Below are 17856 nucleotides of genomic sequence, written 5' to 3' on the forward strand. Positions count from 1 at the left end.
GTTTTTCTTTTATTTGACCTAGTCAACTAGTTTTTGACCCCAGATGACCCATTTTCGAAATCATCAAGGTAATCATTCTGACAAAAATTCATGAAGATCAATTGAAAAATACAGCCTCTATCGCATACACAAGCTAAATGACAGACAGATGACAGACGACAGACATCGAGCTATCACAAAAACTCACTAGCCCCTAATTGCTTGTTGTCATCAGGTAATTATAATTTAACAGTCTAGGAAATATGATCCGATAATTTTTTAATTTATTCCTATATAACTCATATAACAAGTGACCCCCAAGGGCGGGGCCTCCTTTCACCCCAGAGGCATTTGATCTTGTTCGAAATCCACTAGGCAATGCTACATATTAAATATCATAGATTTTTTTCTCCCTATATAAGTCTATGTTAAATTTGGGACCACCAGGGCAGGGCCTCTTTTCACCCAAGGGGCATAATTTGAACAATTTTATCAGAGGACCACAAGGCAATGTAACATACCAAATATCTAAAGCCTAGGCCTTGCAGTTTAAAGCAAGAAGATTTTTAAAGTTTTTTCCTATATAAGTCTATGTAAAACTTGAGACCCGCAGGGGCTGGGCCTCTTTTCACCTCAGGGTTAAAATTTGAACAATTTTGGTAGAGGATCACAACGCAATGGTACATACCAAATATCAAATGCCTAGGTCTTATGGTTTTAGACAAGAAGATTTTTAAAGTTTTTTCCTATATGTCTATGTAAAACTTGTGACCCCCGGGGAGGGGCCTCTTTTCACCCCAGGGGCACAATTTGAACAATTTTCATAGAGGACCATAAGATGATGTCACATGCCAAATATCAAGACTCTACACCTTGCAGTTTTGGAAAGATTTTTAAAGTTTTTCCTTTTGGTTGCCATGGCAACCAGAGTTCTATATGGAATTCAATTCTTTGAACAATTATAAAAGGGGGCCACCCAAGGATCATTCCTGTGAAGTTTGGTGTAATTCTGCCCTGTGGTTTTCAAGAAGATATTTTTTTTAGAAATTGTTAACGGATGCAGGACGCACACCGCATGACCCATGAGGGACGACGGACATTGTCCGGTCACAAAAGCTCACCATAAGCCTTTGGCTCGAGTGAGCTAAAAGCTCCTTACCAGGTAGAGATACCTTAAAATACCCCTAAATTTTGAAAGTAACATCTATGTTGTATCACAGAAAAGTGGTCTTGGTTTTTCCCTACGGTCAGAAAAAAGTTACAATATAAGTTATTTATAGTAACAACTAAGGGAAGTTATTTAAAAAAAAAAACACAAAAAATCCAAAAAAAAAGTCCACACAAAAATCCTAACCAGGTAGAGATAGGTCAAAATACACCTCCAAATTGGATGTAACATGCATGTTGTACTACAGAAAAGTGGCCAATATTTTTCCCTACGACTAGTAATGAACAAGAGCTGTCACTAATGGTGACAAATGCCCCCGCAGCGCCTTGACCTTTGACCTGGTGACCTTGACCTTTGACCTGGTGACCCCAAATCAATAGGGTTGTGTACTCAATAAGTACTATTAGCATGTGAAGTTTGAAGTCCTGGGTGCAGTGGTTCGCGAGTACAGTGCTTTCATGCAAAAAGTTAACATTGGCCCCTGTGACCTTGACCTCTGACCTGGTGACCCCAAAGTTAGTAGGGGTCTTGTACTCAATAAGTACTATCAGCATGTGAAGTTTGAAGGTCCTGGGTGCAGTGGTTCGCGAGTAAAATGCCTTCATGCAAAAAGTTAACATTGGCCCCTGTGACCTTGACCTTTGACCTGGTGACCCCAAATCAATAGGGTTGTGTACTCAATAAGTACTATTAGCATGTGAAGTTTGAAGTCCTGGGTGCAGTGGTTCGCGAGTACAGTGCTTTCATGCAAAAAGTTAACATTGGCCCCTGTGACCTTGACCTTTGACCTGGTGACCCCAAGGTCAGTAGGATTCGTGCACTCAATAAGTACTATCAGCATGTGAAGTTTGAAGGTCCTGGGTGCAGTGGTTCCAGAGTAAAGTGCCTTCATGCAAAAAGTTAACGTTGTGACGAACAAACTTACGAACTAACGAACGGACGGACAGACAGTTGAAAACAAATATGCCTCCCTTCGGGGCATAAAAAGTTACAATATAAGCTATTTATAGTAACAACAAAGGGAAGTAATTCTAAAGAAGGGACGTGGCATGACACTCTGTCTCATGATTGTGTACAATTGTGCAAGTTACATCAAAATCCCTCCATGCATGAAGGAGAAATGCTCCGGACAAAGTCATTCTTGTATCTGACCTTTGGCCTCTAAGTGTGACCTTGATCTTAAATCTAGGGACCTGGTTCTTGTGCATGACACTCCTTCTTGTGGTGGTGAACATTTGTGCGAAGTTATATCAAAATCCCTCCATGAAGAAGAAATGATCCGGACAAAGTTTCCATTCTTGTATCCTTTGACCTCTAAGTGTGACCTTGACCTTAGACCTAGGGACCTGGTTCTTGCGCATGACACTCCACCTCATGATGGTGAACAATTGTGCCAAGTTACATCAAAATCCCTCCATGCATGAAGAAGATATGCTCCGGACAGAGTCATTCTTGAATTTGACTTTTGACCTCTAAGTGTGACCTTGACCTTAGACCTAAGGACCTGGTTCTTGTGCATGACACTCCATCTCATGATGGTGAACAATTGTGCCAAGTTTCATCACAATCCATCCATGCATGAAGCAGATATGCTCCAAACAAAGTCTGTGGATGCCGCCCACCCTACCGACCGCCAGGGGCGTTCCCATAATACGTCCCGTTTTTCAAACGGGCATATAAAAAGTAGCTTTTGGCCAAACGCATTGCACCACTGTGGAATTTTCTTAGTGTGAAGATTCATCCTGACCTTGAATTTGACCCCAATGACCCCATATACAAACCCAACCTTGGTTTTTCTATAAGCTATCAAGTTTAATTTCAATACATCAATGCAGACTAAAGTTATTGAGCGGAAACCATGTTTTTTATTTTTAGCAACAGTGACCTTGACCTTGACCCAAATGCAATCCCAACCTTCGTCTCCTTACCATCTATTTACAGGCCAAGTTTGGTGTCTGTAACTTGTTCCAAACTAAAGCTATTGTGCGGAAACCAAGTTAGAAGCCCGCCCGCCTGCTCGCCCAACACCATAACCCCCAATCTAATAACAGGTTTTCTATGACACCTTGGTTAAAAAATCTTGACCTAAATATCGCCAAGATTAACATTCTGACTAAGTTTCATGTAGATACAGTCATAAATGTGGCCTCAAGAGTGGTAACAAGCTTTTCCTTTGATTTGACCTAGTGACCTAGTTTTTGACCCCACAAGACCCAGATCTGAACTTGACCTATAGATCATCATGATTAACATTCTGACCAAGTTTCATTAAGATATGGTCATAAATGTGGCCTCTACAGTGTAAATAAGCTTTTCCTTTGATTTGACCTGGTGACCTAGTTTTTGATCCTACATGACCCAGATTCAAACTGGACCTTGACATTATGACCAGGTTTCATGAAGATACAGTCATAAATCTGGCCTCTACAGTGTTAACAAGCTTTTCCTTTGATTTGACCTGGTGACCTAGTTTTTGACCCTAGATGACCCGATATCAAACTCGTGCAAGACTTTATTCAGGGTAACATTCTGACCTAGTGTCATTAAGATTGGGCCCAAATTATGACCTCTAGAGTGTTAACAAGCTTTTCCTTTGATTTGACCTGGTGACCTGGTTTTCGATCCCAGATGACCCAATATCGAACTCGTCCAAGATTTTATTGAGGGTAACATTCTGACCAAGCTTCATTAAGATTGGGCCAAAAATGTGACCTGTAGTGTTAACAAGCTTTTCCTTTGATTTGACCTGATGACCTAGTTTTTAACCCCAGATGACCCAATATCAAACTCGTCCAAGATTTTATTGAGGGTAACATTCTGACCAAGTTTCATTAAGACTGGGCCAAAATTGCGACCTCTAGAGTGTTAACAAGCTTTTCCTTTGATTTGACCTGGTGACCTAGTTTTTGACCCCAGATGACCCAACATCGAACTCGTCCAAGATAACATTCTGACCAAGTTTCATTAAGTTTAGTTTATACAGAATTTATTTTAGGTCGATTGTGAAGGAAGTTCTTCAACTTATATTAATCACTCTCGACACCTCATTCCTGATGGAATCCATCGCCACGAGGGTATGAGAGAAGAGGCCAGTTTCCCTTTTTAATGCTGAGCGCCAAGCAAGGGAGATACTGGTACCATTTTTCACGTCTTTGGTATGACGCGGCCGGGGATCGAACCCACTACCTCCCGCACTCGAAGCGGACGCTCTACCACTAGGCTATCGAGGCGGTTAAAATGGGTATATCTCCGTTTCATTAAGTTTGGGCCTAAATTGTGACCTCTAGAGTGTTAACAGTCAAATTGTTGATGACGGACAACTGACGATGGACGACGGACGACTGACTGACGACTGACGGATGACTGACGACGACGGACACAGGGCGATCACAAAAGCTCACCTTTGAGCACTTTGTGCTCAGGTGAGCAAAAAAAAAAAACAAGAAAGGCCATCGTGGCCCTATATCGCTCACCTGTTATCATTGCACTTGAGGACAAGAAGGTCCTCAGAAAAAATATCTAAGTCCAAAGGACAGGAACAACAAAGCCTCCAAGGGAAGAAATTTAACCAAAAAGAAAAAAAAACTTTTTAAAAGGTACAGATATGTCAAAATACACCTAAAACTTGGAGGTACTATCCATGTTGTACCACAGAAAAGTGGTCTCGGTTTTTCCCTATGGCCAATAATAAAAAAAGTTACTAAAAATAAGCTATTTATAGTAACGTAAATGGGAAGTAATTAAAAAGAAAATTATTGTAAGTGAACGAAAGAAGGATCTGCCAAATAAATCTGTTGACATAAATGAAATTTCAGATCAGTATCTTCATTAGTTACGGAGATATACCCATTTTAATTTGAAATAAAGGGAGGTAATCTGACATAAAATCAGTCCATAGTTATCTACCCTGATGGTCTCAGTCCAACTTATGACAATAATGAAATTGCAAATAAGTCCTATCAGTACTTACTGATATAAATCCATTTTGATTACAATCAGGGGAGGTAATCAGATATAAAATAACTCTGGAACCTACGATTGGGTCTGATTTGTCATGGAATCCAAGATTTATTGTTGTTGAAGATATTTTGGAAGTTTGTATCAAATAAAACCATAAATGAAGTCTCTATATGGCTGCAAAAGCCAAAATAACCAATTTTGGTCCTTTAGGGGGCCATAACTGGAACCCATAATGGAATCTGACCAGTTCAACAAAGGAATCAAGATCTTGTGGTGATACAAGTTGTGTGCAAGTTTGGTTAAAATCAAATAATAAATGAAGCTGCTATTGTGCAGACAAGGTCAAAATAGCTACTTTTGGCCCTTTCAGGGGCCATAACTCTGAAACCCATTAAGGGATCTGCCCGGTTCAAGAAAGGAATTGAGATCTTACGGCGACACAACTTTTGTGCAAGTTTGATTAAATTCAAATCATAAATGAAGCTGCTATTGTGCAGACAAGGTCAAAATAGCTAATTCTGGCTCTTTCAGGGGCCATAACTCTGGAACCCATAATGGGATCTCGCCAGTTCAAGAAAGGAACCAAGATCTTATAGTGATACAAATTGTGTGCAAGTTTGGGTAAAATAAAATCATAAATGAAGCTGCTATTGTGCAGACAAGGTCAAAATAGCTAATTCTGGCCCTTTCAGGGGCCATAACTCTGGAACCCATAATGGAATCTGGCCAGTTCAAGAAAGGAACCAAGATCTTATGGTGATACAACTTGTGTGCCAGTTTGGTAAAAATCAAATCATAAATAAAGCTGCTATTGTGCAGACAAGGTCAAAATAGCTAATTTTGGCCCTTTCAGGGGCCATAACTCTGGAACCCATTGGGATCTGGCCAGTTTAAGAAAGGAACCGAGATCTTATGGTGATACAAGTTGTGTGCAAGTTTGGTTAAAATAAAATCATAAATGAAACCACTATTGTGCAGACAAGAAATTGTTGAGGGACGCACAGATGCATGCACGGATTGACGACGGACGACGGACGAAGGGTGATCACAAAAGCTCACCTTGTCACTATGTGACAGGTGAGCTAAAAAAAACAAGTCCACGGATGTTATTTAATTTGATCATAACCAGCCTTATAACTGCATGTACCTGTGTACATTAACCCCTTTGCCATGACAACTATGACGAAAAATCAATAATATCTGCTAGCTTACTTGTTTGGGTAAGGCCTTTGTTAAATTTTTAATACATGTAGGCATGTGACAATTTGGCAATCAGTACCGTGTCAAAATTAGACTGTTTGCATAACAAGCGTGTAACATTGGTCAGTCAACTATCAAACCGTTTAAGTTTGCACCAATTAAGCGGACGACATGAACATTTGAGTGAATAAAAAATCAAACAACATGCCCAGTTTTGTAATAAAATACAGCTGTTTCACTTTTGATTAGATCTAGTTTATTTTGCCATTTTCTATCTTATTTTATCCATTTTCTACAAGTATTCAATATTTAATTTTTTTAAGACTGTCCGCGTTTTTCTCTTCTTTTATTTCCATGAGTTTAAAAACCCCTTCAGCTGCAATACAACTGCATTGTAATTTTCAAGACCGTGCGCTTCTCACACAGCGTTATATGTTTACTTCCAGGATACACAATTCTAACTTTCTTGTAGAATTACGACAAAATGGGAAGATGACACAGCGTTATTTTTTAAATGTATTTTCCAGTAGCATATAAGGTAAATAAATGTCCCTTTTATACGCTTAGAATTTCTTATATAACACGAAGCAGCGTTCAAAATATGTCTAATGCATTATGGGTGGGTGGGGTATTGCATATACGGCATATATGGCCAACCCAATTATAAATTTAACCCTGCTAGATCCGCAGGTCTCGAACCTTGGACCCCAACGACAGCGTTATAAAGGGGTCCCAGTGTATTTATTTCCGTATAAAGCATTCAATAACTTTTTAATGCGCCAGGTACAGACTCAGGGTAAATTGTCAGGAGGAGATAAATAGCGTGGTCACATTATCCACGTGTCTGACTGTTCAAAATGAAAATATGAATTTTGAAAACATGAATATCTACCTTCGAAAAGCTGCCCAAGGTTCAGATATTTAGAATAACCTTCATCAGGACTGACCACAATGGCTCTACCAAAGCACTGCAAAAAATCATATCTTAAACATGCAAATTACTGACAATTTAGAAATGAATCAAATAAGAATACACATAATTATCTACACAGCATTTCATTTTTCGATTCAACATTTTTCCTGTAAAGGATATACAACATGACTTATTTGTTACAATAGATGCGATTAGCGCAGTGGTTAAGTCTTTGACATGTTGCGTTCAATTGTAAACCTGTGCGAGTGCAAAAAACAACATTTTGTAAAGAATTTTTGTGTACCGAAAAAAACTTTGACCTTGACATTGACCTAGTGACCTACTTTCACATTTCTCAAGCTACAACCTTCAAATTTGGACTACATACATAGTTTTGTGTACCGAAAAACACTCTGACCTTGACATTGACGTAGTGACCTACTTTCACATTTTTGAAGGTACAGGCTTCAAATTTGGACCACATGCACAGTTTTGTGTTCCGAAATGAAATTTGACATAGATTTTGACCTAGTGACCTACTTTCACATTTCTCAAGTTACAGCCTTCAAATTTGGACCACATGCATAGTTTTGTGTACTGAAATGAATTTTGATCTTGAGATTGACCTAGTGACCTACTTTCACATTTCTAAAGCAACAGGCTTCAGATTTGAAGCACATGCATAGTTTAGTATACCAAAATGAACTTTGACCTTGAAATTGATCTTGTGACCTACTTTTACATTTCTCAAGCTACAGCTTTCAAATTTGGACCACATGCATGGGCCACATGCACAGTGATGTGTACTGAAATAAAATTTGACCTTGAGCTAGTCTTGAAATTTGGAACAATCAAAAATGGCTCAATGGTGGGTGCCAAGATCACTCTGTGATCTCTTGTTGTATATAGAAATTTTAATCCAAGTGTTTTGTTATAACTTATTGTATATATAGTACAATATTGTTTATACATTTTTGACAGATATCAGTTCATTATGTTATACTGCAGTAGAGAAAATTAGGTGCCCTTCAGTAGTGGACTTTGTAATGCATGGCAATACTTCATTCACTTGTTTTAACCAAACTTGCACACAACTTGTATCCATAGGATCTCGGTTCCTTTCTTGAACTGGCCAGATCCTATTATGGGTTCCAGAGTTATGGCCCCTTAAAGGGTCAGAATTAGCTATTTTGATCTTGTCTGCATAATAGCAGCTTTATTATCCCCCGACGAAAGTCGGAGGGATATAGTTTTGGCTTGTCCGTCCATCTGTCTGTCCTTCCATCCGTCTTTCCTTCCATCTAGGGGGATAATTAAAACAACTTGGTAGAGAACCACTAGATGATGCTACATAACAAATATCAAAGTTCTAGGCTTTGTGGTTTGGACAAGAAGATTTTCAAAGTTTTTCCCTATATAAGTCTATATAAACTATGTGACCCCGGGCCGGGGCCATATTTGACCCTAGGGGGATAATTTGAACAATCTTAGTAGAAGACCACTAGATGATGTCACATGCAAAATATCAAAGCCCTAGGCCCTGTGGTTTTGGACAAGAGGTTTTTCAAAGCTTTTCCCTATATAAGTCTATATAAACCATGTGACCACGGGGCGGGGCCATATTTGACCCCAGGGATATAATTTAAATTATCTTGGTAGAGGACCACTAGATGATGCTTCATACCAAATATCAAAGCCCTAGGCTCTGTGGTTTTGGACAAGAAGATTTTCAAATTTTTTCCCTATATAAATCTATGTAAATTATAAAAATAAACAAAGGGCCATAACTCACTCAATAATTGTTAAACCAGTCTGATTTTCAGAGGGCACAACTAGAGTACCAATACATCATTCTGACAAAGTTTGGTCAAAATCCCCCCAGTAGTTTCTGAGGAGATGCGATAACGAGAAATTGTTAACGGACGGACGGACGGACAGACGGAATGACGAACGGACGGACCACGGATGCAGAGTGATTTGAATAACCCACCATCTGATGATGGTGGGCTAAAAACCTATAGCTGTTTTCATATAGCATAATTTTTTTTGGCTGATTAACGAAAAGGTATCATATAAGTTATTTATAGTAAAAAAGAAATTCTGTATGTCACCACAAAACTCTTTACCAGGTAGAGATAGGTCAAAATACACCTAACAAGAGCACCGCCTTGCGGGTGCTGACGCTCATCTGATTTTTTTTGTGTAATAGAAATATTGTCCTACCCATGATTTTCTAAGTCTAAAAAGGGCCATCATTCTTGCAAAAAGCAGGATAGAGTTATGTTTCTTGATGTACAGTGTCCACTTATGATGGTGAAAAACTGTTGCAAGTTTTAAAGCAATAGCTTTGATAGTTTATGAGAAAAGTTGACTTAAACATAATACTCAACCAAGAAAATGATTTTCTAAGTCCAAAAGGGGCAACAATTATTGCAAAAAGCAGGATGGAGTTATGTTGCTTGCTGTACAGGGTCAGCTTATGATGGTGAACAAGTGTTGCAAGTTTCAAAGCAATAGCTTTGATAGTTTAAGAGAAAAAGTTGACCTAAACATAAAACTTAACCAAGAAATCTGATATTTTCTAAGTCCAAAAGGGGCCATAAATCTTGCAAAAAGCAGGACGGAGTTATGTTTCTTGCTATACAGGGTCAACTTATGATGGTGAACAAGTGTTGCAAGTTTTAAAGCAATAGCTTTGATAGTTTAGGATAGAAGCTGACCTAAACATAAAACTTAACCAAGAAAACTGATTTTCTAAGTCCAAAAGGGGTAATAAATCTTGCAAAAAGCAAGATGGAGCTATCTTTCTTGATGTATAGGGTCAGCTTATGATGGTGAACAAGTATTCCAAGTTTCAAAGCAATAGCTTTGATAGTTTAGGAGAAAAGTTGACCTAAACATAAAACTTAACCAGGCAACGCCGACGCCGACAACCGCTCAAGTGATGACAATAACTCATCATTTTTTTTTCAAAAAATCAGATGAGCTAAAAATTGCATGTAACACGCATGTTGTACCATAGAAAACTGGTCTCAATTTTTCCCTACAGCCTGTAATAAATAAGTTATGATATAAGCTATTTATAGTAAAAACAAAGGGACATAATTCTAAAAACAAGACTGCCTCATGGTTGTGAACATTTGTGCCAAGTTACATCAAAATCCCTCCATGCATAAAGAAGAAATGCTCCGGACAAAGTAATTCTTGAATTTGGCATTTGACCTCTTTGTGTGACCTTGACCTTAGACCTAGGGACCTGGTTCTTGTGCACAACAATCCATCTCATGGTAGTGAACATATATGCCAAGTTACATCAAAATCCCTCCATGCATGAAGAAGAAATGCTCCGGACAAAGTCATTCCTTGTATCTGACCTTTGGCCTCTATGTGTGACCTTGCCCTTTGACCTAGGGACCAGGTTCTTGCGCATGACACTCCGTCTCATAGCGGTGAACATTTGTGCCAAGTAATATTCAAATCCTGTTTTGCATGACAAAGTTATACACCGGACAGGAAAAATGTCCCATTGACCTTTGATCTCCAAGTGTGACCTTGACCTTTAAGCTAGGGTTCTGGGTGTTGCGCACGACACGTCATCTCATCATGGGGAATATTTATGCCAAGTTATATTAAAATCCCTTGACAGATGACAGAGTTCTGGACTGGACAGGAAAACTAGATGCCCACGGGCAACATGTTGAGCCCGTCAGCTGTCAAAAGGACTGGGAGCTGCACACGACACTCTGTCTCATTGAGGCAAACATTTATGCCAAATAAAAAAAAAAGATTGCAAAAAATTACAATATAAGTTATTTGTAGTAACAACGAGGGAAGTACCGTAATAATTCTATTTATAGCCCATGCTCTAATAAAAGCCCAGTCCCAACATTTTGTAAAAAAAAAAAAACGGCCTTTTTCAAGAAAAAAATCAAAAATACGATGTTATCTAATAAGCACCCATCCTATGAATCTTAGAAAATAATCCTACCTTTTATCAGTTAAACAGAGAGTTTTCTTACTTCCCTTCTGATGTAAGATCGTACATCACTTTTCTTGTCTTTAATTCCATATATTTTATATGAACACAGTATTTCAATGCCCACTCCTTGCACGAACAATATCACTGTGTTCGTTTTCAGGTTCTAATATGCATGTCAGTATAGTTCCGAAAGGATGATTATTTTTATGAACATGATAACCTTTTATGGCTGCTTTAACTGAAACTAACACACATGCCGCCATATCATATATACATGTAATGTGTATTGACCCAGGTAAAAATGTGCTAATGCAAAGGTGCACACTTTTCGTAATTACGTCACGTCACTAGTCTGGCATTTCAAGACAGGGGTCCCGCAAGGGAAATTTAATCAATATTGGATTCAAGGCGCTTTGATCTAAAACAATAGGGTGTTGTTTAAATTTGCTTGAAAATGACAGAATCATGAACAAAAATACTTAATACTATATTCATGACAGAATAAATTAAATTTAATCATGTATTTTGTGAGTTTAGCTTGGCCAGTTATAGTACCTATCTAGTACGGCCCTTATCGATTTTTGTACGACTATCACATCATTACTTTCTTAGTCACCTGTATGTTTGAAAATAAATATTACATCAAGATTTTGAATGTTTGCTGGTGATTTGTCTCTATTATTCGCCCATCCCTAACTTTTGAGCCGACCGTGTTTCTTAAAAAAAAAAAAAAAAAAAAAATCAAAGTCTACACAAAAATCCTTACCAGTAGAGATAGGTCAAAATAAACCTCAAAATTGGATGTAACATGCATGTTGTACTACAGAAAAGTGGTCTTGATTTTTCCCTACGACCAGTAATAAAAAAGTTACAAAATAAGCTATTTATAGTAACAACAAAGGGAAGTAATTCTAGGTTTTTGCCCATGACACTCCGTCTCATGATGGTGAACAATTGTGCCAAGTTACATCAAAATCCCTCCATGCATGAAGAAGAAATGCTCCGGACAAAGTTGTCATTCTTGGATCCTTTGACCTCTAAGTGTGACCTTGACCTTAGACCTAGGGACCTGATTCTTGTGCATGACACTCCGTCTCACGATGGTGAACATTTGTGCCAAGTTACATCAAAATCCCTCCATGCATGAAGAAGAAATGCTCCGGACAAAGTCAATATTGAATTTGACCTTTGACCTCTAACTGTGACCTTGACCTTGAGATAGGAACTGCGGTTTGCGTATGACACTCCGTCTCACTGTGGTTAACACTCATGCCGAATATAAACAAGATTGCTCAATGCATGTCAAAGTTATGGTCCGGACAAACAAATCCGGACGGACGCACGCACGCACATACACCGAACAATCATTTGGACAACTATGTCTTTGTTTCCACAAGCGAGCTCGACAAAAAACCTATTGACTTTTGACCTCCAATTGTGACCTTGACCTTTGAGCTAGGGGTCCGGGTTTTGTGCAAGACATGTCATCTCATCATGGGGAACATTTGTGCCAAGTTATATTAAAATACCTTCATGGATGGCACAGAGTTATGGACCAGACAAGAAACAGACCCTGTTCATGTCATGTTAACATCTGACTGCCAAGTGTGACCTTGACCTTTGAGCTAGGGGTCTGAAAGTTGTGCATGACACATCGTCTTATTATTAGGTACATTCGTGCTAAGTAATATTAAAGTCCCTTCATGGATGGCAGAGTTATGGACCAGACACGAAAGACGGACAGAATGACGGACAGACGGAAAAGCGCATTCCTATAGTCCCAGAAACTGGTTTTCAACCAGTAGGGGACTAATAAAATCATAAATGAAACCTCTATTGGCAGACAAGAAATTGTTGACGGACAGACGGACGCATGGACTGACGACGGACAAAGGATGATCACAAAAGCTCACCTTGTCACTATGTGACAGGTGAGCTAAAAAGCAAAATAGTTTTGGAACCTGTGCAATGTAAGTCAGTTTATCACATTTAACAAGTGTGTGAAGTTTCAATCCATTCCCAATAGTGGTTACTGAGATACCAGTTTACATACAAAAACTTAACCAAATCGAGACGCCGATGCAGACGCAGACGCTGACGCCGACACACGGGTGAGTCCAATAGCTCTACTATTCTTTGAATAGTCGAGCCAGAAACTAGGTGAGTAGGTCATGGTAAAGATTATTCAAGATAACTACTGAAATCTTATAAAAATTAAACTGGTGATCCTAATTTCTTTCCTGCAGCTTCAAAAACATGAAAGTAGGTCAGTAGTTCAGGTTTAAGAATATTAACAAGAGTGTCATTGACCCTAAAGCCCTCACCTGAGTATAAGGATTTAAGTGTGTTTGCATAATGTAATGGTACAAGTATTGATAGGTTCATCTAGCCACTCAAAACTATACATGTGGTCCAAATTTGAATCTTGTAGGATATGGAAAAAGGTTTTTAAAGTTTTTCCCTATATAAGTCTATATAAACCATGTGACCGCCAGAGCGGGCCATATTTGACCCTAGGGGGACTATTTGAACAAACTTGGTAAAGAACCACTAGATGATGCTACATTACAAATATCAAAGCCCTTAAGGCTTTGTGGTTTTGGACAAGAACATTTTTAAAGTTTTCCCTATATAAGTCTATGTAAACCATGTGACCTCCAGGGCGGGGCCATTTTTGACCCTAGGGAAAAAATTTGAAACAATCTTAATAGAGAACCACTAGATGATGTCACATACAAAATATCAAAGCCCTAGGCCTTGTGGTTTCAGACAAAAAGATTTTCAAAGTTTTTCCCTATATAAGTCTATATAAACCATGTGACCCCCGGGGCGGGGCCATATTTGACCCTGGTAGAGGACACTAGATGATTCTAAATACCAAATATCAAAGCCCTAGGCCCTGTGCTTTTGGACAAGAAGGTTTTCGGGCCACAGTTTCAAAAAGAAAATTTTTAAAGATTCCACTCTATACTTAAAGGGAAAAGTGACCACGCCCTCTGGCGGCCATGTTTTTTGACGAATCGGTATAATCTGAACAATCTTGGTAGAGGGTCACACAAGGACCATTTGTGTAAAATTATTTCAAAATCAGGCCAGCAGTTTCATACAAGAAGATTTTTTAAAGTTTCCACTATATACATATGGAGAAAAGTGATCACGCCCTCTGGCTGCCATGTTTGTTGTTTGTTTGTTTGTTTGTTTTGGGTTTAACGCCGTTTTTCAACAGTATTTCAGTCGTGTAACGGCGGGCAGTAAACCTAACTAGTGTTCCTGGATTCTGTACCAGTACAAACCTGTCCTCTGTGGGGAAGCTGGCAGTTACTTGCGGAGGACAGGTTTGGCCATATTTGGCACTAGGGGGGTATTTTGAACAAACTTGGTAGCAGACCACTAGATGATGCTACATATCAAATATCAAATATCAAAGCCATAGGTCCTGTGGTTTTGGACCAGAAAATTTTCAGAGTTTTTCCCTATATAAGTCCATATAAGAGGGCCAAGATGGCGCTAGGTTGCTCACCTGTGTAACACCCCATAACAGTGTAAACAAGTTTTACCTAGTGATTTCATGGAGACAAATATTCTGACCAATTTTCATTAAGATTGGACAAAAAATCATGGCCTCTTGAGTGTAAACAAGCATTTTACAATACAATATTTTATCTAAATATTCCCAACCACTTCCTAGATATGGCTCCTGACGTAGAATTTTCATGAAATCAAGGGCAATAACTCTAAGGGAAATTGAGCAATCAAAAAAATAAGAGGGTCATGATGACCCTGGATCGCTCACCTGAGTAATATGAGCTACTTTTTCAAATGTAGAACTGATGCTAAAATATTAAGAAAGTAGGTCAGTCGGTCAATTTCATGGTCACTAAAAGTCAGTTTTAAGATCTGTGTGCAAAACTGTATCTGTCATTCAAATTTCAAGGCTGTATCTTAAGAAACAAGAGGGCCATGAAGGCCCTGTATCGCTCACCTGACCTATTGACCTAAAGATCATCAAGATTAACATTCTGACCAAGTTTCATAAAGATATGGTCATAAATGTGATCTCAAAAGTGTTAACTAGCTTTTCCTTTGATTTGACCCGGTGCCCTAGTTTTTGACCCCACACTGAGACCCAGATTCGAACATGACCTATAGATCATCAAGATCAACATTCTGACCAAGTTTCATTAAGATAAGGTCATAAAGGTGGTCTCTACAGTGTTAACTAGCTTTTCCTTTGATTTGACCTGGTGACCTAGTTTTTGATCCTACATGACCCAGATTCAAACTGGACCTTGAGAGAATCAAGATTAACATTCTGACCAAGACTCATGAAGATACAGTCATAAATGTGGCCTCTACAGTGTTAACAAGCTTTTCCTTTGATTTGACCTGGTGACCTAGTTTCTGACCCCAGATGACCTAATATCGAACTCATCCAAGATTTTATTGAGGATAACATTCTGGCCAAGTCTCATTAAGATTGGGCTAAAATTGTGACCTCTAGGGTGTTAATGAGCTTTTCCTTTGATTTGACCTGGTGACCTAGTTTTTGACCCCAGATGACCCAATATCGAACTCGTCCAAGATTTTATTGAGAGTAATATTCTGACCAAGTTTCATTAAGATCGGGACAAAATTGTGACCTCTAGAGTGTTAAAAAGCTTTTCCTTTGATCGGACTTTGTGACCTAGTTTTTGACCCCAGATGACCCAATATATCAAACTCGTCCAAGATTTTATTGAGGGTAACATTCTGACCAAGTTTCATTAAGATTGGGACAAAATTGTGACCTCTAGAGTGTTAACAAGCTTTTCCTTTGATTTGACTTGGTGACCTAGTTTTTGACCCCAGATGACCCAATATCAAATTTGTCCAAGATTTTATTGAGAGTAACTTCCTGTCCAGGTTTCATTAAGATTGGGCCAAAGTTGTGACCTCTAGAGTGTTAACAAGCTTTTCCTTTGATTTGACCTGGTGACCTAGTTTTTGATCCCAGATGATGCAATATCGAACTCGTCCAAGATTTTATTGAGGGTAACATTCTGACTAAGTTTCATTAAGATTGGGCCAAAATTGTGACCTCTAGAGTGTTAACAGTCAAATTGTTGACGACGGAAGACTGACGGACGACGGACGATGACGGACGATGGACACTGGGCGATCACAAAAGCTCACCTTTGAGCATTTCGTGCTCAGGTGAGCTAACAAGGAAGTAGGTCAGTAGGTCAAGGTCACAGGCAAATGACCCCTTATTACTTGGGTTCATCAGGTAATTATAATTAAACAGTCTAGGAAATATGATCAGATAATTTTTGAAGTATTTTTTCCTGTATAACTTATATAACAAGTGACCCACATCGCGGGGCTTCCTTTCGCCCCTGGGGCATAATTTGAACAGTCATGATGATCCTGAATCGCTCACCTGAGTAATATAAGCCACATATTTAAAATGGCAAACTGATGCTAAAATATTAGAAAGTCAGTAGGTCACATTCATGGTCACTGAAAGTCTGGTTGAAGATTGATGTGCAAAACTGTACAACTGTCATGTCATCCAAACTTCAAGACTGTATCTTAAAAAACAAGAAAGTAGGTCAGTAGTTCAAGGTCACAGTCAAAAGACCCCTTATCACTTGGGGTCATCAGGTAATTATAATTAAGAAGTCTAGGAAATATAATCTGATAACTTTTGAAGTATTTATTCCTATATTACTCATATACACGTAACAAGTGACCCCCAGGGCTTTTTTCACTCTAGGGGCATAATTTGGGCAATCTTGTTAGAGATCGACTAGGCAATGCTACATACCAAATACCAAAGGCATAGGCCTTGAACTTTCAGTCCAGAAGATTCTTTTTTCCCTATAAATATGTCCATGTTAAATCTGGGACCCCAAGGGCATGGCCTCTTTTCACCCAAGGGGCATAATTTGAACAATTTTGGTAGAGGAACACTAGGCATGGCAACATACTAAATATCAAAAGCCTATGCCTTGCAGTTTCTGGCAAGAAGATTTTTAAAGTCTATGTAAAACTTGCAACCCTACTGGGCAGGGCCTCTTTTCACCCCAAGGGCATAATTTGAAAAATTTTGGTAGAGGACCACAAGGCAATGCAACATACCAAATATCAAACAAGAGGGCCAAGATGGGCCTAGGTCGCTCACCTGAGAAACACACCATAACAGTGTAAACATGTTTGACCTAATGATTTCATGGAAAAAATATTCTGACCAATTATCATTAAAATTGGAGCAAAAAATCTTGAGTATAAACAAGTATTTTCTTTGACCTGACCTAGTGACCTAGTTTTTGACCCATATTCAAACTTAACCTAGAGTTCATCAAGGCTATCATTCTGACCAAAATGCAAGAAGATCAATTGAAAAATACAGCCTCTAACGCATACAGAAGGTTTTTCTTTGATTTGACCTAGTGACCTAGTTTTTGACCCCAGACTACCCATATTCGAACTTGACCTAGATTTCATCAAGGCAACCATTCTGAACAAATATTATGAAATCCAGTGTAAAATGCAGCCCCTATTGCATACACAAGGTTTTTCCATTATTTAACCTAGTGACCTAGTTTTTAAACCCAGCTTATCCATATTCAAACTTGACCCAAATTTCATCAAGGCTATCATTCTGACAAAATTTCA

The 17856-nt window shown here is 38.8% G+C and overlaps 1 protein-coding gene across 2 annotated transcripts in view; it reads right to left on the reverse strand.

Moving 5' to 3' along the window:
* LOC123524457 (uncharacterized) overlaps positions 1-17856 on the reverse strand; it is a 229434-nt gene that overhangs the window by 126026 nt on the left and 85552 nt on the right. For both annotated transcript variants that reach the window (XM_053538851.1, XM_045302666.2), the window contains exon 4: positions 7200-7275. In XM_053538851.1, the coding sequence (XP_053394826.1) occupies positions 7200-7275 (76 nt within the window). The remainder of the gene's footprint in view (positions 1-7199; positions 7276-17856) is intronic.

Source organism: Mercenaria mercenaria, chromosome 3 (assembly GCF_021730395.1).
Source record: "Mercenaria mercenaria strain notata chromosome 3, MADL_Memer_1, whole genome shotgun sequence".
Taxonomy (NCBI): domain Eukaryota; kingdom Metazoa; phylum Mollusca; class Bivalvia; order Venerida; family Veneridae; genus Mercenaria; species Mercenaria mercenaria.